Raw genomic sequence first — 21,616 nt, 5'->3', positions numbered from 1 at the left:
CGCATTTAAACTGTGGAGTTGTGCCCCCCGTATCAAACTAAACTATACCCTGCTTCTATCAGGAAAAGATCGAAACAGATTTACAAGAAAGGTCTGAATGTAACATATAGGCCTACAATTGTATTGTATTTTAAAATATCACTACATATTTGTGGTCTTAACACTGTAATCTTACATTGCTCTCATCCTCCAGCATAGCAGCCGCGAGAGTAATACAGTCCGCAAAGCTTTTGACTATGAAATAAACAAAGAAAACAGACACAGTAATATAAAAATGCTCAACAATATAATTCCAATGAACATATGCTTTATTAAAAAACCATAAAATTCAGAACAGTACGTGTGACGGGGTGGGAATTCATGCATCATAACAAGCAAAAAAATAATAATAACAGCAATAATTAGAATACTTCCATCAGCGGTACCCAAGAGTAGGCCTATACTGGTATTCTGCCATATTCCTTTGGTCTAATTAGCGTCTCAGCGTCCGTAGTGTTTAAACAAAATCTGCATTTAAATTCTCCGATTCTGAAACACGAGAATATTGCATTTTGAACATGGTGGGATAGTATTTTTTCCAACTTCTTTAAAATACAGATGAGGACTTTTAAATAAAAACGATCTCGATCTACGGCATGAAAGCAGTAAAAACGTTATAAAACAGAGTGAGCGAAAACGATCAAGAGACGGCAGGTTTCCACACGTCACATCTAAATCCGTAGTTAAAAAAAAAAAAAACTTTTAAAAAATCAGTGAGTGTAAAAATACATTCTACGGCTGCTAATGAACTGTACAGAATGAATATACATTTATTATAAAACCGTGATTGTGGCCACACACACGCTGTATAAGAGTGAGCCGGTGTGAAAGGTGTGGCACGTGATTGCCATCAATGCACTGGTCTTACTCTAAGGACCCCCCCGGGGCTGTTTCTGCAGTGCCTGACAAGTACATCTTTTTTTCACAGGGATAGCGTGAGCCTGGGACAGCAAACGCTAAACACACCCAGGTCTTATCATCTTATCAGGTCTTAAGTAAAAACGGAACGCCTTTGAAATTTATGTAAAAGGAGAGTAAGAGGCTGCTGAAAGACACCCCCTCAGAGTGGAGGTGTTTGCCCTTTGCAACCCCCCCCCCCCCACCACACACACACACACACACACACACACACACACACACACACACACACACACACACAGGCTCCCCCCCCTCAGTACCCAGCTTGGATAGTGGAAATCCACTCTGCCATTTGAGAGAGCAGGCTGGGAAATGAGCTTGAGATTTCTGATTGACAGGATTGGTTGGTGGGGTGGGGGGGGGGGGGGTAGGGAAAGGGTCAGGCGACTCTCTGGACCATTTGGAGCATTTTAATATTGGATAAGCCTACTTTGCTATGGGATTCATTAATGCTATTCTCACCTAGAGCTGTAGGGGGCGCAATATTACGTGCACAGCGGTATAAAGCAAACATACGTACATATATTGCTAAACGGAGCCTAGAAGCTCATGCTGAGAAGATCCTTGCTTCCTCTTCTTTACTTATTCTTGGCTGCTAGCGGCTTGCGGCTGATCTTCTTTGACTTGTCGTTGTTCTTCTTCGGAGGCTCCGGATTGGCCTGCATGTGCCTCCCATAGAGGCTGCAGGGGGACAAGAAAGCAGACAAGTGTCACATGGGCATTACCCATGGGGCAGCGGGGCAGGCCTATATGATAAACATCCTGTCTTTCCATCTCAGAGTGACTTGGCGAACGTCATCCAGAGGTATTACAGCTCACTGCCATTTAAGAGAGAGAGAGAGAAAGAGAGAGAGATGGAAGGAAACAGGGGCCAGGGAAGGGTGGGGATTTCTGGTCCACTGCACCTCCTGTCTTAGAGGGGGGAAAAAAACTCAGAGTCTGATGGACGGGGGTGAAGAATAAGCGAGAGCAGAGAAATGGATAAAGCTGGGATGGGGGGGGGGGGGGGGGTGAGGGATTGAGAGAGACAGGAAGAGAGAGCAGAGAAAGGAATAAAAGAGATATGGGAGAGATATAAAGGAATTTAAAGACCTGGAGGGAATGGGGATAATGATGGGGGGGGGGGGGCGGCGGGGGGACAGAGAGATGACAGGAGCAGAAGGGCCACACTCAGACTCAGGGGGTGGGGGGATTGACACGATTAGAGGGATTACAGATGTAGCTGCAAACATGTGAAAGTGGCAGACTGCGTCGTCGTTATGGGAAGAGTTACAATCAAACAGGAAGCCCCCCCAACAATGAGAGGCAGATTAATGGGGGGTGGGGGTTAAGCACGTATGATGTACATCTCAGACACACACGAGTACTTAGATGGTGAATCATACGCACACACACACAAGCCCTGAGATGAGTACACACAATCTAGACACACACACCTAACACAAGGCTCGACGTAATTCCGAGGACGGACTGTAGGAGACACTCTCTCACAGAAGGAATTTAACTTTCAGAAGGTTTCAGAGGCCTGCTACCGACATGCTCAGGTCCACTCGCACAGCCGGCCTCTGTGGACGCCCGGCTCATACAGTTTCTCAAGAGTCTTTCCCTCCATGTGCGTCTCTGCTGCCGCTGCCATGAAAGAAGCTTCCCGAATTGGGGGCGGGGGGGGGGGGGGTCAGTGCACGAGTCAGCCTCTGGAGACGGCTGACAGCACCCCGTCACTGGGAGCCTCCACCAAGCACCCCCCCCCCTCACCTAGGGAGGATACTGAGGTGCCTGGTTTGCTCCTGGGAGGGGGGGGGTCACGATAACTCCTTTACCCCAGCTTGTGAAGCGGTCAGCACTTGCCCCGCTGGGATCTGGAGCAGCCTGGTATGTGCTCTAGGTCCCACAGTCCAGTCTGGCAGCTGAGCCACAGGAGGACAGACTTCCAGAAGCCTCCTGCAGAAAGCTATTGGTGGTGGGGGGTGGGAGGGGGAGGGATCGCGCAAGGGGAGACCCAGGGGAATTCAGGACCAGAAAAATGGCCCAACGCACAAGAATGCTCCTTTATCTCAAGGCAGTCTGTTGTACTGTACTTATTGTTATTGCATTTCTGCTCATACCATATTATCCATTTTATATGCACCGTTTTTTTTTTTTTATAAACTATACATATACTCAAAAGCCACTTTATAAGGAACATCTGCACAATGCACTTTCATGCAAATATCTAATCAGCCAATCATGTTGCAGCAGCTCAATGAAAACGAAAACCTTCAGGTAATGAGCAGATCAAGCCTTGGGAATGGGAAGAAAATGCGATCTGTGGGACTTTGACCGTCACGTGGATGGTGGTGCCGGGCCAGGAGTTTTTCCAGAATCTTCAGGAGGGGAGCTGGTAGCACCCCCTACTGGTGCTTTCGGGAGCAGCACTGGATTAACCAAATACTGTCACTAAATCAGTCCAATCAAAAAACAAAATTAATCACTGGATCTAAAGCAGGGGTAGGTAGGATAGAAAACATACTGGACACTGGCACTCCAGGATCAGGGTTGCCTACCCCTGGTCTAAAGGGTAGAGGTCAATTAGAAGCACCAGTTGGAAATCACTTTAAACCCAAGACAAACCCAAACCCCAAAGACACACCTGCCCATATGAGATCATTTTCAGCCACTCAAACATCACCACAGTTGTATCATTATTATTATTATTATTATTATTATTATTATTACTATTATTATTGTTGTTGTTATCAATAATAATAATCCCCCCACGGGGCCCACCTATCACATTCCCCAGGTCACCAGTAGCCATGCATGACCCCACACAGTACAAGGAGAACTCAGTTAATCTATGGAGCATCAGTCAATATGTGCCAGCTCGTTACGGCGGCCCCCGCCACCCCCTCTGCAGGTGCAAACGCACAGATCCTCCATCCCACCTGACAGAAGACCTTAACACCCCCGGCCAAAAAAAATAAATAAAAATAGAAGAAAATATAAGTATAAATTGGCATTGTTTCTGTCTCTCCCCCCCCCCCCCCACCCCCTCCCCAACCCTGTCCAGCTAAAGCCAATTATAAGATGCAATGCGTGCAGAGCAAAGGATAAGGTTGGCTTCCTGATGCGACTCGGGGATGGGAAGACATGGATTTTGAAAGGCTCGCCGACTCCGCTGATCTCAATCACAGCTGTTTGCGTGTTTGACGGTGCATGGACTGGAGCGTGTGTGTGCGCGTGTGCGTGTGCGCATCCAAGGCTCATTATCGCGGCAGCTGTTGACCTGATGATACAACCTGGAGAGAAGCAAACTCAAACAAGCTATAAAAAAAAAAAACACGTATTTATTTCCTTAGCGGACGTAAATTAATCGGTGCTTCAAATTCATTGTGTGGGAGCTTAACAAGAAAAAGGTTAGATAGTAAAGGCTACAAATGCCAGCCTATTAACAAGACAATAAATTATAAATTTATAAAGAAGACTATAGTAAAAGATAAACTGGAGGTATTTGGCTACTTAGATCACTCTATATTCAAGGGCAAATAACAGCATCATGGCAACATCACCCAGGGACTGTACCAATTAAAGAGTTTCCCCTTCGGCTTCTGATGTGCTCCTATATGAATGTGGCCATAATTTTTGATAGCTTCCTTGCTGCCATTTCAGTTTTCAAGCTTTTTTTTTTGGCTCCCCCCTCCATAATCCCCCTTCCCCTTCTAAAAGCTACAGTCTGACAAGGTAACCCCCATTCCTGTCGCACACACCCAGGGTTCGCCTTGTGATCGGAGTCTGTACCAGGGCAGAGATGCACGTCTAAACGACAGCTTCTCTCCATTTAGCATCGTCAAGATACTGATCATTAAAGCTTCTTCCAGCGTGTCTGACAGCCGTGTGTAACAGCGCGAGAGGCGGACACTCCTCGAGCTGCCGCGATGGTGGCGTACGTCACGATACACAGCCAAGAAGTGTAACCTTCTGTGGGTCTACACTGCTTGTCTTCTACCGTCCTGTGACTGATGCCCCGATTTGGGGTTGGGGGGGGTGGGCAGATGGAAGAGTCATAAGCCTCACTGAGCAGAGTGCCAGCTGACTTACCACCCCGGAAAGTGGACCTGAACTGGGTGAGAAGTCTGGCTGATTGCTACTCAGGCCTGACCTTTGGGTCCAATCCAACTAGTCATGATAAAATATACACACAAGCACAAAATACACAGTCCTACAAGTCCGAGCCGAGTCTCTAAGGTGATTGGGTCAGCTGTGGGGTCCAAGGGGATAAATCCAAGGGAAAACCAACGTCCAGACACAGCGGGTTCTGGTTGGCACCGATTCCGGAACCTGTCGATCTTCGTGCCGGCACTGCAGGGACGAGTTTTGAGACGGCCCTCCCTCTGTGGACAGAGGGAGCTCCACTGCCACATCAATGATGTCCACAAACTGCTGCATTGTGGAAAGGAAGGGCGAGAGTTTGGGGACCGAAAACTAACACGGGGGTGGGGTGGGGGTTCACAAAACTTGTACTGACAAGGGCAATGGAAATCCATGGAGGCAATGGAGACAGTCGATAAAGCTAAACGACAATAATTAAGACATATGACAAATTGGTGTGTGCCCACGATTCCGGAGCATATCGCCGACACCATTCCCATTTACTGCCAATCGACCTGGCTGTTCCTCTGACCCCTCCCAAAACCCCTACCCCCTGTCCTACTAAAGAGCTCTTGGCATGACGGTGCATTAATTAGCACAATAACCCTCCCACGTCAGCACACAGAATCTCCGAGCAGGTCGCTCGTCTGACATTCGCGGGGCGTTATAAACGAGCCCCCGCCATTGGCCGAAGCAGGCAACCATTAAATATTCAGGAGGCAAACGAGCGGGAGCATCGCTTTTCTCGCCGGGGGGTATCGTTGAAAGCTGAATGTTCTGCGTTTCTGGTCTTAATTAAGGGTGAACGAGTGCCGGAAGGTCGGAAAAATCTTTGTCATTCTCGCTTCTGTGGTCCCAGGACGGGGGCTCCTAATAAGGCCGCTGACTGATATCCTTTAGCTGACCCTCAGTATGGCGGAAGGTGTAAGTACACATCCCCCCCCCCCCCCAACCTGACCACAGCCGGCTAATGAGGACAGATAAAGGCTGGATCTTTAAACCTCTGATAGGCACCTCTGACCCCCACAGCTGCTCAGGTGGGGTATTTCCTGGGGTCAGAAGATGGTGAGATAGCTTAGGGTAGGGTAACATCCCATTCTGAGAAATACACACAGACATACTTGAAATGTAGTGAGTGGGGGGCGCATCAGAGCGTCGAGTGACACAAGCCTGCCTTCAAACTGAACCTTTGGGTGCAGGGCGGGGGGGGGGGTGTCAGAAAGGTGGTGGCGTGCAGCCACACCCTGAAAGCCATTTTAGCCGAGGCAGAAAAGGAGGGTGGGTCTGCCTCAGTGAGCCTCCCTGAGCAAAGACAAAACCTTCCTCGAACCCTCGGTCTGACACCGCGCTCCTTCGACAACCCCCTCCACCCAGTATCACCACAGTGGACAAAGACAGGGATGACACCAGTCAACCATCAAAGAGACAAGTGTGCCAAAACGGCATACATTTGGTTCCTGCTGGCACTCCAAACCCAGCAGCCACCGAGTCAGACTCTTCCCGCAGCTGGAGGCCGCTGAGGCAGAACCGCTTTGGGCACGGAGCCGGCGCACGTCCCAGCCAGGGCACAGGAAATACGCTTAATATTTATGTCGGCGAGCCGCGCTGTCAATCCCTCCCCTGCTCCGCGACGCATCGGAGGGTAAGGCGTTGGGGGGGTGGGGGTGGTTCGGGGACCCATCAACACATGCAAATGCTCACCAACGCCTTGTCTTCCCCCGAATGAAGCGTGCTTCATTAAACTTTAATTTGCTTTAACACTCTCATGCTAAATGGCTAGGAGCAATGAGCAAAGGAGAGGGCCAGCCGGAGAGGTGCTTATTTTCATTTTTAATTATTCATTTCTGTCCCCCCTCCCTTCTCAGTTACTGAGGCAGAGCTGGTATCAAACAGCAAGGCGGTTCTGGTCCAAATACACCCCGGCACCCCCCCTCCCCACCACCATTCCCAGCTTAATCCACTGAACCCCCACCCCTCCGCCAGGATCTACTGGGATTCCCGGTTTCTGGTCACAGACTGCCTGAATTCGTGCACTAAGTTGCAAGACAATAATTAACATTCCTAATAAATTTATAATTAAAAAAGAAAATTAAGCATCTGCTCCCCTAGCTTGCTTTGGCTTGTTTGTCCTTTTCAAACAGATAAGTAGAAATTAATATTAAGATTAAAAAAACACATTAAAAGGTATTATTACGACTCAGGAGTAATCAGGCAATAAGGCACAACTTCCCGGCAATTCGGCAACGCTATAAGTTTTAAAATGAGAACAAACAAAAATAAATTAAATAAACATCTCTGCTGTCACATTCTGAATGGGACAGACGGGGATCTGGAAACCTCGCTCTGGAACGGAAGTGCCGAGACGTTCCCTAATCCCATGCAGAATCCGGCCGTCAGCTCCCGCAATGAATTAAGAGCTCAGGCGAAACGGAAGCGGGGTGATGTGGAGGGGGATGTGAACGGTGAACGGTTATACCAAAACACAGAAAACTGCTTCACGTTACAACGAGAAAATACGTGACAGTGTGGCACCGGGTGGGACAGGGGTCAGGAAATTCTCAGGAAAACCATTAAAAAAATACCACCATAACCATGGAACTCTCTCCCACAATCACTCCGTGACTGAATTAAACACATTTCTGTTCCTTGAACATTTCTCTTCTTTCTCTTCCTCCTATTCCGATTACTGATTTATTTATTTTTTGTGTAAAGCGACCTTGGGATTGTGAAAGGCTTCATATAAATGGAACTTATTATTTAATAACCATAACGACAACAAGAACGGCAATAATAACAATAATAGACCCTTAATTTAAAATGTATGCAAGAGAGATACACAAACTGAAAGAAGAGGAGGCACAAACTGGTGATTTGTAGTGACTTCCAGAATCGTGACCCCCTAAAGGCATTGGGGTGTGATCCTCCTAGGATTCTACAATAATGCTCCAGGTGGGATCAGAACCCCGTCCGGGGTCACATGGGAAGCACCTGACAAGCTTACACCAATAATAAAAAAAAAAAAGACAGAGCTAAGTGTTCAAATGAGTGCCGAATTGAGATATCGACTGTTGGTGAATTAAAAAACCACAAACGAATGAACAAACGAACGGACGATCAGAGAGGGAGACGGAGGACCTGCTTTCTGCCGTGCGAGCGGGAAGGAGCTCCTGATTTATTGCACGTTTCACTGCTGATGACAATGTGCTATTAAAATAATCACTGATGCAGACAGGATTGACTAAACATCGAGGGGCTCCTCGAGCGGACTCATGGTGAGGCTGTCAGGCGCAGGGAAAGCACAGCCTCTCACTTTCACCGACACACACACACACACACACACACACACACACACACACACACACACACACACACACAACGAAAGACGTTCTAACAACACGCCAATCCGGACAGCTACAAACACATGGCAGTATGCAGGCAGACATGTAGGCTGGGCACGGATATATTATCCCTATGCTATAAAAAGAAGGCCGGCCAAGCACATGTGCTTAGAGACTGAGTAAGTGTGACAGTGTGTACGGTGTAGTGACTGTGTAAGGGGGGGGGCGTGATTATGTTTAACAAGGCTCATGTTAACAGAGAAAAGCGTTTCTGGAAAAGGTTTCAGAGTGACTCAGAGCAAGCAGAAACCCACAAACACAAAGACAGACTAGTAGCACGGAGCTGGTACTCACTACTTGTAAGTCTCTGATCGGACGTATTCGAAGACGTGGGACACGCCCAGCTGGAACTGGTCGGCAATGGGGGTTACCCATGGGTTGTTTTCTGCCTTGAAGACCTGTTTGGGTCCAGTGAGGTCGAGGTTACCTGGGGAGAGAGAGGGAGGGAAAGCAAGATGAAGGGGAGGGCAGGAGAGGCATGGGGACGGGTGGGGGGGGGGGGGGGCAGTGACAGCAGGGACAGGGGAAGGGAAGGAGGTGAGTCAGAGGAGGAAGTCGGTGACAGGCTGAGGCAGGGGTCACAGCGCTAACACAGCCAACGCCGGCACCACGCAGGGGCTAATTAAATAGCTCCTGATTAGCGAGTGTTGAGGAACACGTCAGGGGAGGGGGGGCAAAGTGGGGGGGGGGGGGCTAAATTAAAGCGGCGTCGGCATGCCAGTCCGAGCTCATCACGCCGTCCCAAGAAGTTTCGTTCGGTGAAGTTCGGCTCAGGAACAACTTCGCTGACCGCCGCCGAGGCACGTGGTTAATCAACGATGGGCGGGAAAACGCGAGGCAGGTGAGGACCTGAGGCCCAGCCGCCAGGCCCAGCCATCCCTCTGACGGAAAACTCACGGCGAGACTGGGGGAGCGGCCGGATCATAATCACCCCCCCCCCCCCCCCCGAGGACCCCGCGTGACCTCGTCTTTATTGCTCCAACATGCCATCGCAGCTGTAATAAGAGTGAGATCCCAGCAGGAAGTGATTGGCTGGGATCATGTTCAGGACTGGGAGAGAAACGCACGTGCGTGTGCATGTCCCAGGCAGCTCTGCAGCCACTGAAGGCGCTTTATACACACTAACAACATAATTACAGTAATGATGATACTGATGATGATCTACAGGGTCTCCCGGTCTGGCTGATAGTGAAGCGCAATCCCAGACTAATAAGATTGTTCCGCCGTTTGTTTCTCTGGTGGGGGGTGGACTTTCTATGGCAAAAGTCATGCTTGGACACGCCCGGCCTGTCTGTGTCTATCTGCCCTTCCGTCTTCGCTGTATGTACCCCCCCACACAATCTCTCCCTTCTTCCATCCCGACCACTCCCTCTCTCTCCCCAACACTGCCCTCTCTCTCCATCTCCCCATTCTTCTCTTTTCCAGATTCCACTTCTCTCGTTGGGGTTTTGCCAACAGCCACTAGAACGAAAACTGGCTCTAAGGTCAAATGCCCCCAGGACATGGGCACCCCCACCCCCCCCCCACCACACTGAAGTGGTGGCCAATTTGTCCAGGATGAGCCCACTGACTGGTGGAGGGACAGATACAGCATCTAAGCCTCTCAGAGCACCTCCAGGTTTAAGGGCTCCCTGGTTTCAGCCTCAACCCCCCCAAGGCCCTCTGTCATACTGGCCCCCCTCCCCCCCCCATCACTGACCAACCCCCACTGGTGACAGCAGAGCCTGATGGGAGGCTCTAATGAGCACTGCAGCTAAGGCACTAAGATAGCCATTTAACCTCAGCATTTTAACACATTTTAATAGGGTCAGAGACAGGACACGCCCACACAATATTGACCCCGCCCACTATTCCTAAACCACACCCAGGCAATCAATGATTAGGCAAGTGGGGCCATCCCCCCCGCCCCCCGCCCCCCTGGCATGGTCATGTTTCTTCTCTGCCTGAGACTCATCGATTCCTGCCAGCCCATGGGGCCGGGGGTGGTTCTGCTTTTCGGTTCCAATTATCACAAGGCTGGGCCAGGAAGGAGCCATTGTTGCCGGCAGATGAAAAAAGGAAAGTCGGAGCCCGAATCCGGAACACGACGAAGACGTACAGGCCCAGCAGGTGGGAAACAGAGCAGGTCAGGGCGCTCGACAAGCATGTAGAACGACCTACTGCTAATCGCTCTAATCTTCACTCTTCCATAAGCAAACTTACAGAACCTTCAAGTGTTCCAATGGACCCTTAAAGAGCAAAAGCCGACAGGGTTCCAGGTTCGGGGGTGGGGGTTCTGTATAAATGGAAGCGTGTCTATAGGAGTATGACCGGCTGGTGACAGGTGAACTGTAAACGGTACGAGTGACAGGGGATGTCCGGGGGCTGGAAGCAAAACGCTTTGAAACATGGACACTGCCCGGGAAATGTGACACCCCATCTCTGAAATGGAATGACAAGTTTGGGCTGCGGGGGGGTCTCAGGGAAGAGAGATTTAGGACATTTCTTTAGACAGAGCACTCACCCACCACCAGAGGGTGCTGTTTAAAGACACACTAGGGCCCTGCCTATGTTTAACCCCCCGCACACCCCTTACAGGGTATCAGAACACATTTTAAGGTGGTGACGACCTTGTGGGCTGTGTGTGCGAGTATGTCAGTATGGGGCTGTGTGTGTGAGTATGTCCGTATGGGGCTGTGTGTGTGAGTATGTCAGTATGGGGCTGTGTGTGTGAGTATGTCCGTATGGGGCTGTGTGTGTGAGTATGTCCGTATGGGGCTGTGTGTGTGAGTATGTCCGTATGGGGCTGTGTGTGTGAGTATGTCCGTATGGGGCTGTGTGTGTGAGTATGTCAGTATGGGGCTGTGTGTGTGTGAGTATGTCAGTATGGGGCTGTGTGTGTGTGAGTATGTCAGTATGGGGCTGTGTGTGTGTGAGTATGTCAGTATGGGGCTGTGTGTGTGTGAGTATGTCAGTATGGGGCTGTGTGTGTGTGAGTATGTCAGTATGGGGCTGTGTGTGTGTGAGTATGTCAGTATGGGGCTGTGTGTGTGTGAGTATGTCAGTATGGGGCTGTGTGTGTGTGAGTATGTCAGTATGGGGCTGTGTGTGTGTGAGTATGTCAGTATGGGGCTGTGTGTGTGAGTATGTCAGTATGGGGCTGTGTGTGTGTGAGTATGTCAGTATGGGGCTGTGTGTGTGTGAGTATGTCAGTATGGGGCTGTGTGTGTGAGTATGTCAGTATGGGGCTGTGTGTGTGAGTATGTCAGTATGGGGCTGTGTGTGTGTGAGTATGTCAGTATGGGGCTGTGTGTGTGTGAGTATGTCAGTATGGGGCTGTGTGTGTGAGTATGTCAGTATGGGGCTGTGTGTGTGAGTATGTCAGTATGGGGCTGTGTGTGTGAGTATGTCAGTATGGGGCTGTGTGTGTGAGTATGTCAGTATGGGGCTGTGTGTGTGAGTATGTCAGTATGGGGCTGTGTGTGTGAGTATGTCAGTATGGGGCTGTGTGTGTGAGTATGTCAGTATGGGGCTGTGTGTGTGAGTATGTCAGTATGGGGCTGTGTGTGTGAGTATGTCAGTATGGGGCTGTGTGTGTGAGTATGTCAGTATGGGGCTGTGTGTGTGAGTATGTCAGTATGGGGCTGTGTGTGGGAGTATGTCAGTATGGGGCTGTGTGTGTGAGTATGTCCGTATGGGGCTGTGTGTGTGAGTATGTCCGTATGGGGCTGTGTGTGTGAGTATGTCAGTATGGGGCTGTGTGTGTGAGTATGTCAGTATGGGGCTGTGTGTGTGAGTATGTCAGTATGGGGCTGTGTGTGTGTGAGTATGTCAGTATGGGGCTGTGTGTGTGTGAGTATGTCAGTATGGGGCTGTGTGTGTGTGAGTATGTCAGTATGGGGCTGTGTGTGTGTGAGTATGTCAGTATGGGGCTGTGTGTGTGAGTATGTCAGTATGGGGGTGTGTTACTCTCACCCAGCTCCGGGGGCAGCACAGTGAGCCGGTTGCCCTGAATGTGCAGCTCCTTCAGCTGGGACAGGTCTCCAATCTCCTTGGGGAGCGAGATGAGGTCATTGTCCCTCAGGCTCAGCTATGGAGAGAAGGGAGACAACAATGAGGTGTGTGTGTGGAGGGGGGGGGGGGGGCAGGGTTACAGGTTTGAGCCCGAAGGGGCGTGGCTTGGCTCTTGGCTGAGCCAACCAGATCCACACATGAGGGCAGGAACCTAAAAGCTTCCCCTACAAACCTCCCTGAAGAACACAGAAAGAGAGCATACCCCCCCCCCCCCACACACACACACACACACACCCCACAGAAGAGGCCTTAAGGAAGTTCTTAGCAAAGCCTGCCCCCCAGTGGTCCAGGCTGGAAGAGTAACTCACGATCTGCAGCTTGGACAGCTTGCAAATGTCTGGGGGCAGCAGCTCGAAGTCGTTGTCACTGAGGTAGAGGGCGCGGAGGGTGGCTGCCGGGAAAGAGAGCAACATGAACGCGGGATGGGGGGGGGGACTGTGGAGTGTTAATGAGCATGATCAGCACAATCACCCATTAAGGTATATTGGGGTCGATAGCTTATCAGAAGGTGCAATGCCTTCTGGGGCCGGGCTAAGCAGGACCTCCATGCAGAGGGAAGGTCAGGAGGACTCGAGTCAAGCGGACGGTTCTCACTCAGGTAGAAGAAGTTCCCAGGCAGGGAGGATTCGTTCAGGTTGTTGTAAGTGAGATCCAGCACCTCCAGGGCGGGTAAGGAGCCGAAGCCGCGGGGCAGGGAGCTCATCCGGTTCATCCTGTCAGCCATACGATTGTCAGGTAATCAGAGCACAGCCCACGTCAAGGAAGGAATTAACTGAGCAATCTCCCTTACAGTCTCTAACCCACATGTTACCAGCTGCAGCTACCCAAGTGTTATGCAGCAAAGGTCAGAAGGAGGCAAAGCGCCATTGCATGGGTCTTAACCACTTAAAACTCATCCATCCATCCATCCTCAAACTACACACAAACCAATTTATCATTTGAATCATCATTTAAGGCGGTAATGAATATAACATATATAACAAAAAGAACCTTCCAGAATTGGCAAGAGGCGGCTCGCATTCCTGGAGGGGGCAAAGCGACCGATTCCCATATTGCTCTGTCGCTGGCCACGGATGCCGGGGATCAGACACAAAGTCATGCAAACTTCTTACGGGGGGGATGAAATGGAGACAAACATTCATTCCTCTGGTTTGTTCAGAAAAGCAATTATCCGGGGGGGTGGGTGGGGGGGGGGGATCCGAGGATCCAAGCTGGAGAGTGCGGCCCTGAATACACTGCCTGGGCTTTACGCACAGAACCGGCAGCTCGGGCCGAAGCGTCTGACGGGAAATCGATGGCGGCACGTGGCCCAGCCACACTGCGGGAGATTATTCACCCCCTAATCCCAGCCCCTGCCCACCCCCCCGTCTCGAGGCTGCCTCACACCAAGGGCGCATATGGGAAACAGACGGACAGGTGAGGAACCTGCTGGCTTTCTTGCTAACTTTTTATATGAGCGGCTCGAACCTGAGGCTCTGGAGTCCTACAAGCTGACATGGATGATTTCAGGCTCTTTATTATGTCACACAGACCCACAGAGATTGGACAATCAAGTGGGACAGTTTAATCTACCCCCCCCCCCCTCTTGGTTTGATGGAGATTCAGCAAAAACACATTTTCTGCTCTAACTTAATAAACAATAAGTAAGAATGAGCAGAATTTCACCCTAGTCTCCAAACCTTCAAGCACACTGTGCTGTAAGCGACTCTCAGTGAATGACTGGTGTGTAACGGGGCTTGTCCCCAACCTGGCCTCTCCCTGGGAACATTCAAGGAATATGAGGCCACAAGCAGCGATGGACAAAGGAGGTCAGGAGAAGTGGGGGAAAAGGGTTAGATGGTGCAAAAAGGTGGAGAGAAAAGGAAAAATTGGAGATGACACTGTTGAGGAGGGAGGGGGGCTTATAGGATGGAGATGAGAGGGGAAGCTGGTGTTGAGGCAGGGGGGGGCAGGGCAGCCAGAGGGCAGGACCCACCCCAGGTTGAGGTGCTTGAGCTTCTGCAGGCTGCTCAGCTGGGTGGGCAGCTCCTCGATCTGGTTGTTGAAGACATTGAGCACCTCCAGGTTCTTCAGCTCAGCGACGTTTGGGGGAATGTCTGCGCGGGACGGCAGAAGGTAGAGCTGTTACTCAACCGTGCTCAACATCTGCAACCAGTTACATCTGTGAACTGGACTGTGAGGGGGAGGGATCACGGCAGGGAGGGAAGCCCCACCCCCTCACTGATCCTCCGTAGCCTTAACAACCTTAACGAGGAGGGATAGGGGGGGGGGGGGCGTGTCTGATGGCTCTCTCACAGTCTGTCCTTTGACGGTTTAACGAAAGAAGCGTTTAACGAATTGTTTACATCCTCTCCCCCACCCAAGTCAAACCCAGTGTCAATGTTCCGAGATCGACGGGGATAATAAAGCCTACATCGGATTACGGCACAATCAATTCAGGAGTGGGTCGTGTGCATGACCCAGCCTCCCCCGCGTTGGGGGCATGCGTGAGGGAGGAGGGATCAGCACCATCAGCAAGCTGCCGGGGCATACTGACAAAACCTCACCCCAAACCCAGGACCACCCAGATGCAGACGTCACGGACCGGAGTCCTGACGGGCACATCACCCTGTGAATCGCAGTAAGTGGTCTGTCTCGCAGCCTCACGAAGACCTCTCATTTGCTCTAAGCGGCTTTGACTCACACCCTTGTAAGTTACTCTGACTTGCACCCGTGATGGTATCTGACTCACTATAAGCAGAGGTGGGTAGTAACACACTACACTTACTCCGTTACACTTATGTAATTTTTTGAACAACAGTTTTTTTTAAGGAGTTGCTTTAACAGGGAATACTTCATACTCTTGCTTGAGCCCAGAGGTGGATAGTTCAGGTCCACAATGTAAAAATCCAGGCCAAGATTTTGTTTCAACCAACCAGTTGAGTATAAAGAGTCACAGTCATGGAGTACTAAACTGGCTGGTTGAAACAAAATCTTGGTCTGGATTTTTAACTATGCGGATCTGAATTATCCACCTCTGCTTGACTATATCTATAGAAAGAAACGTACACTTTTATTCCATTACTCTCTCACTTTTTTTGATTACATCACTTACGTAAGTCTGTCTCACCAGTGGAGTTAAATCCAAAATGTAGCACGAATGCATCTCTCTGTCCCGCTTTCATCTTTGATGCGAGGAAAGTCGGGATTCTGCCCAGCAAAGATGCCTACACCAGCTCAGAATAACTCAATTTAATTAACGGCAAATACTAATTCAGCTCATACATGGAAGACAGGGTTAACCTATGATTTAATTTGGGATGTGTTATGTGGAAGGAACCAATTTATGTCACTTACCACCAGATCTAGGGATGTTAGTATGACTCACAAATTTTACTAACAAACTCAGTTGCTGCTACAAAAGATATCGGTACCTTTGACAGTTAACTAAATAAAACCTCGCTTACAGATGTGTAGCTAATACAGCTTTTTCTTTTTTTACCGTGTACAGCATTTATTTATTATATATATTTAGACATACAGCAGGCAATTCTTAACAGTACAAACAAGGCAAATAACATGGAATATTCCTAATTTCAGGCAACATATTCATTATTTTTTCTTGTGAAAGACATTGGTCCAAAGATCTGAGATCATCAAGAAAAAATAATACTAATGAAACCCAAATTTATTTATTCAAGGAACCACTTCTTCTATGTAATTTTACTGAAGGCTAATGACAGTCTTCCCTGACCATTTATTATTCTTCACGCTGCAAAGACTCACATCCATCATCCTCCTGCTAACCCTATCTTCCACATTTTGTGCTACGGTTCATATACGCACAGACTGATAGCCACTGAAACCTCCCCCATGAGTCTCCCTGCCGCCGTTTTCCTGTGTCTGAGAACGCTTCTCATCACACACTCTTTCTGGTTATCAAAATAAGTTATAAGGTTTTTCATTTGCATGTTTTACGTTTCGTTGTTTTATTGGGGAAGGATACTTCAATTTTAGATTTTGCTCTCTGATTGGCACCCCCATAATAGTCTCTGACTCTCTGTAACCATCTCTGACTCGCACACCCAGGATGTTCACTGACTCGCTGTAACCATCTCTGACTTGCACACCCAGGATGGTCACTGACTCGCTGTAACCATCTCTGACTCGCACACCCCATAAGTAGCAGTAAGTAGCTCTTACTCACAGCCACTGTGATGATCTTCTATTCATATACCCTCGGGACCACTGTACACAAATCTCACTCGCATCTTCTGTGCCAGACTCTGAGTCCCCCCCACCCCCCCCCCGCACCGATCCAAAGCCCCTATCGACCAGCTCCTCTCCCCTGTTCCCCAGTTGAGCCACGCATGCAGAGCCAACATCGTTCGATTGCCCGTTTTCGGTGTCAATACACCCCTTCTCCCCACCTCCGAAAAGAATTTCATGCTGCATCATATTTCCCAGATGCTTCTAATTAAAAGGAAAAAAAAAAAACCCAAAAAGTGCCACCCGAAGAACTGAAGAGGCTTTTCCAGCGACTCTTACCCCCACATATAGGGGGAGCAAGAAGCAAGAGCAACTTGAGTGAATCCAGCAGTTGGTAAAATGACCCAGTACCGATTCATGAGGAAGAAAAAGAAGAAAAGCGTGTTATCTACAGGTGCTGGAACTTGGCTGACATCTCTTAAACCTGAATGTACAAGAAAACAAGAAACCCAAATAAACAACAAAGCTAGAATCTGATTTTGAACCAAAAGAATCAGGAATTGGGGGGGAGGAGATGGTGGAATCAATAGATTATCCGCAACACTTCGGCTCACTTGGCTGAAAAGGCCAAATTTGACAGCCGGAGCAAAAATTTCTTCTAAACCAGCAATATGCGACTGCAGTGGGAATGTCAATTATTCGGCTAAGCAATGAGACTCCTCTGGATCGTTTGGACATGCCTAGCTGAGAATACAGAGCAGGAAGAGGATGGAATTAGGAGGTGGGGCTGCCCCTGCTGTCAATCCATCACCATTACCAAAATAAGACAGAGAGAGAGAAAGAGAGAGAGAGTGAGAGAGAGAGAAAAGAAACAGAATTAGGAGGCGTGGCTCCCTGACTGTCAATCCATCACATCCACCAAAATGTTAAGCCCTGCGCCACGAGGACCAAGTCACAAATGAAACAGAGACTAGGGATGTGAGAAGGAGACAGTCAAGGAGCCCCAACGATGAACCAAGTGAACAAGGCTAACAGCTCAGATGAGAGGGGAACATTACAGAGACTATAAGAAATAATAAAAAAAAGATTATCAGGGGACACACATAGCTTCAGGTTCCCTTGAACCCAGCTGATGCCGCCTATCGACGGAAAAACCTCTCCAATATGTTCAATGGCCATTGAACACAGCCATGGCCAGCGTACCCTCTAGTGGCCATCGTTGGCATTGCATCCGCAAACTAGGAAGAGTTCGGCTAGTGCAGCAGGTCCGGCTGGACTAGCGGCCACTAGCGTGTGCATGAAGTCTCACCTGCCCATCTGCATATTCAGTTTGGGTCCATGCTCATAATCCCTTTAATGCCACTAATTACACAGTCACATTTTTAAAACAATAAATACAGCCCAATCACCCTGCCCTCTTGGAATGCAATGGCAGTCAATGGCAATTTTTAAGGAGGGAATTGCAGGGAGTGACATACAACTAGGGGTGGGCAATATAGAAAGGATTTTTTTCAGGCAGGATCACAATACACTATCAGGATTCTTTTTATGCTGGTTTTTAAGACTATTTTGCAAGCTACTGAACAGTATAATCAAATCAATTCCACTGTTTTCTTATTTTTATTTTAAATATAGCCCCACAAGGAAACAAAACCTAAAAAATAAGCATACTTAGCATACATTCAGGTGTTTTCTTTTGAAGTGGTTAAAAAGGTTTGTCATTTTTCCATCAGACGTGTGAACCTTGTCTTTGCAGATTTTACAAGTAACCCCAGTTTACACCTTGTTGGTTTTGGTAAATTCAAACAGGTTCCAAACTGATGGCTCTAGGTCCCACTGCAGCATGGAGCTACGAAGTAAAATCACCCCCTCTCCAGAATAGAAGCTCACGGGAAACACAATGAAGACACAGACGTTTACAAACTCACTTGTCAGCTTGTTGTGACTCAGGACCAGCTGGGTGATGTTAGACAGGGTGACTGGAAAAGGAACAAAAGTCAGATTATGACTTGCCTAAAAGCAGGAAATGTGTCTGTTTGGCACATTATTTTGAGTTGGGTTTTTATTTATTTTTCATGCATATCTGTTCTAAGCAATGTACACAGGAGGGCAGTGGGCTAGGTCTCTGTGCCTGTGATCTGAAGGTCACTAGTTCAAGTCTTAGCATGTCTGCCGGTCCTTGAGCAAGGCCCTTAACTGCCTTAAATGCTATGGCTGCTATGGGTGGCCAGCTTGCTCTCACCTACAGATAGCAAGTTGGTGAGAATTTCCCCGGAGTATCAATAAAGTATCTGTTCTTTTCATTATTATTATCATGTGCCTTAAGAAAACTAAACAGTCCTAATGCATAAAAATAACCTATTCAAAGTTTATTTTACGCTGTTCCGTTATCTTGCCTGCGGCGAAAGCCTCAAACAAGCGTCGCAGCAACTGCCAAAAATACATATGACGATCGGGCATCCCTTTAAACCGCAAACCGGTATCAGCACGGACCCCGGGCGCTTACACAGTCCGGGTATGTCCAGCAAGTTGGATATGCCACGATCGCACATGTCCACCTCAGGCAAGTTCTTCTCCCGGCTCTCCTCCACGATTTTCTTCAAAGATTTCGACATTCTCTACAAAGGAAGCAGAATTCAGCGTGAGACATGATTAAACAGGGATATGTAGCAAAAAGACAAAGTGTAGCATCAGGATATATTCTGCAATTTGGAGACCCTGTGGGTTCGCTCTCGTTTAAAAGTTAACTGCAACCCACATAACATTTCTCAAGTCAAGAAAAGCAGAAGAAAATATTAACCCCTCTCTTCCTGTTTGTATACACAACCGAAACAAATTCGACAGTGGGACAACTTTAAGGATTTAAAAGCTGTCAGATCTTCAACCATTAAGGTATATCGCTCACTACACGCCCAGCCCAACCGGATGTTGATGATTGTTTCCCTAAAATTCTCCACACTCCATAAAAGGACACTTCCTTCGCTCGCGAGGCCGAACAGGCATGCGGCGGTCGTCCAATCAGGAGAGCCGCTTAAAAACCAAGCAGTCGCGGCCAATGGCGAAGCGCGTGTTCAGGCGACCTTTTTTCTTTTTTTTTCAAAGGAAGGTGTGACGGAAAGATGTTCCGTAGTGCAACATTGTCACGACTTTTAAACATTTTTTTAAACGAAAGTTTAATTTATGGTTAATATGTGTAACACGCATGTAATAATAATAATAATAATAATAATAATAATAATACTAATAATAATAATAATGATGATGATGATGTATGGGAGACCCTTGACATTAATTCACAACTTCCCCAAATTCTCCTGTCTTACAGATCAGTGTAGAGTTGTGTGTTTTTCTCAGTTCATGTCTTTTTCTTAATTTCGAAATACTTGAAATCTCTGTAGATATTGTATATTTCATGTGCTCTAAAAATAGGCAATAGAAAAAAATGGCTGTCAGTGGAGCCGCCCCCAGTGAGAAGCACATTCTCCCAGCCGAAGCACACTCAGTACCTGCTGCTGAGCCTTACTTTGTGTGGTAGACACATTCTCCCAGCCTTGGCTCTCCAGCTCTCCCCGTGACCCTTGCCTGGTTTCGTGTCCCGTGATCCTGGAAGAGGACCGATACGGGATTCGGTGGTACAGGGTCCCCTCCTCAAGGCCAGAGTGGTATCCCTCCTTGTATAGCCTCGGCTTTCTGAATTTTCTGGTCAGTTGGGACCTGCTTGCTTCTCAGATTCACCAGGATGCCCCCATAAGTGATGAACTTTGCCTTTTTGGAGGCTGAAGTTTAAACAGATCAGGTTCTCGCAGTTTGTACTGGGGAATCGTTAACCTGCTCACCCAGGCCGCTGATAACCAACTGTACAAACAAGAAGTGTTTGTGGTGGTGGGGGGGGGATTGGCTGTTTGCTTTAGCTCATCTAGGGCAGACACATTCTGTGCTGTTGCGGTGATAATCTAAAAATGATCAACTCCCCTACAACATGTCTGTCGGAGGCCTCACTATTGATGATGGCCTTTGTAGTGGATTCTGACCCCTAAAACAAATCGTATTTGAAGCTGCCTTACTGTTAGGAACCATTACAGCCTTTGCAACACAAAGACACAGACTAAACACAACCCATATGAACTGTAGCATTCTCCCAGGCGTTGTCAATACACTAGTTATTTACATGCATATCTACAAGATGTGGGGCGGCGCGGTGGCGCAGTGGTTAGCACTGCAGCCACACAGCAAGGAGGTCCTGGGTCCGGTGCCCGGGTCAGAGGTAGGACCTTTCTGCGTGGCGTAGAACCCTTCATGCTCTCCCCGCGTTCGCGTGGGTTTCCACCGGGGACTCTGGTTTCCTCCCACAGTCCAAAAGTGTGCAGGGCAGGTTGATTGGTGACTCTAAGTTGGCCCCATAACTGTGTGTGCGCCCTGTGGTGTGTTGGCGCCTGCCCAGGGTTGGTTCCTGCCTGTGCCAATTGTTCCTGGGACAGGATGGCTAACATCCGTGGATGTGGCTAGAATCGCAGCTGGCGCATCAGTATAATTTTTCCCCCAAAATTGTACCCTGCTCTGGACTATAGTGCTGGCAAAGCAGCAATAGTAAAATAACCCCCCCCCCCCCCCCCCCCCACAGAACCTACATTTGTATGTCTGTAACGGCCGAAGACGATCCCTGTGTTTTTTCGGTATGCCCCCGGGTGCCTCATAGTCGCTGTCCTGCCAGCGATGCCCAAACGCCCGTCTCGAGTGCTCCTCCCTGGAGAGGCTGCCCCCGGCCTTCCCAAACACATACGCCTGTCAGTCAGACACCAGCATGTCTGCTGGCTGCTGGGATCCAGCAGTCCCCTCTACCTCAGAATCTCTCCCTTTCTGTCTGGAATTTTTACTCTCTCTCTCATCCTCAG

At 48.8% G+C, this 21,616-nt stretch overlaps 1 protein-coding gene across 1 annotated transcript; it reads right to left on the bottom strand.

Moving 5' to 3' along the window:
- Positions 1 to 290: 290 nt before the first annotated feature.
- On the bottom strand, positions 291 to 19,681 carry rsu1 (Ras suppressor protein 1). Its single transcript, XM_072710637.1, has 9 exons — positions 19,525 to 19,681; positions 19,231 to 19,342; positions 18,653 to 18,703; positions 14,512 to 14,632; positions 13,131 to 13,249; positions 12,845 to 12,927; positions 12,438 to 12,552; positions 8,778 to 8,910; positions 291 to 1,638 (listed from the first exon to the last, which is right to left on the bottom strand). The coding sequence occupies exons 2-9, from the start codon at positions 19,337 to 19,339 to the stop codon at positions 1,536 to 1,538; spliced, it is 834 nt and encodes a 277-aa protein (XP_072566738.1). The 5' UTR covers positions 19,340 to 19,342; positions 19,525 to 19,681; the 3' UTR covers positions 291 to 1,535.
- Positions 19,682 to 21,616: the final 1,935 nt, after the last annotated feature.

Source organism: Paramormyrops kingsleyae, chromosome 4, assembly GCF_048594095.1.
Source record: "Paramormyrops kingsleyae isolate MSU_618 chromosome 4, PKINGS_0.4, whole genome shotgun sequence".
Lineage (NCBI taxonomy): Eukaryota > Metazoa > Chordata > Actinopteri > Osteoglossiformes > Mormyridae > Paramormyrops > Paramormyrops kingsleyae.
This window is presented reverse-complemented; position numbering and strand designations above follow the sequence as displayed.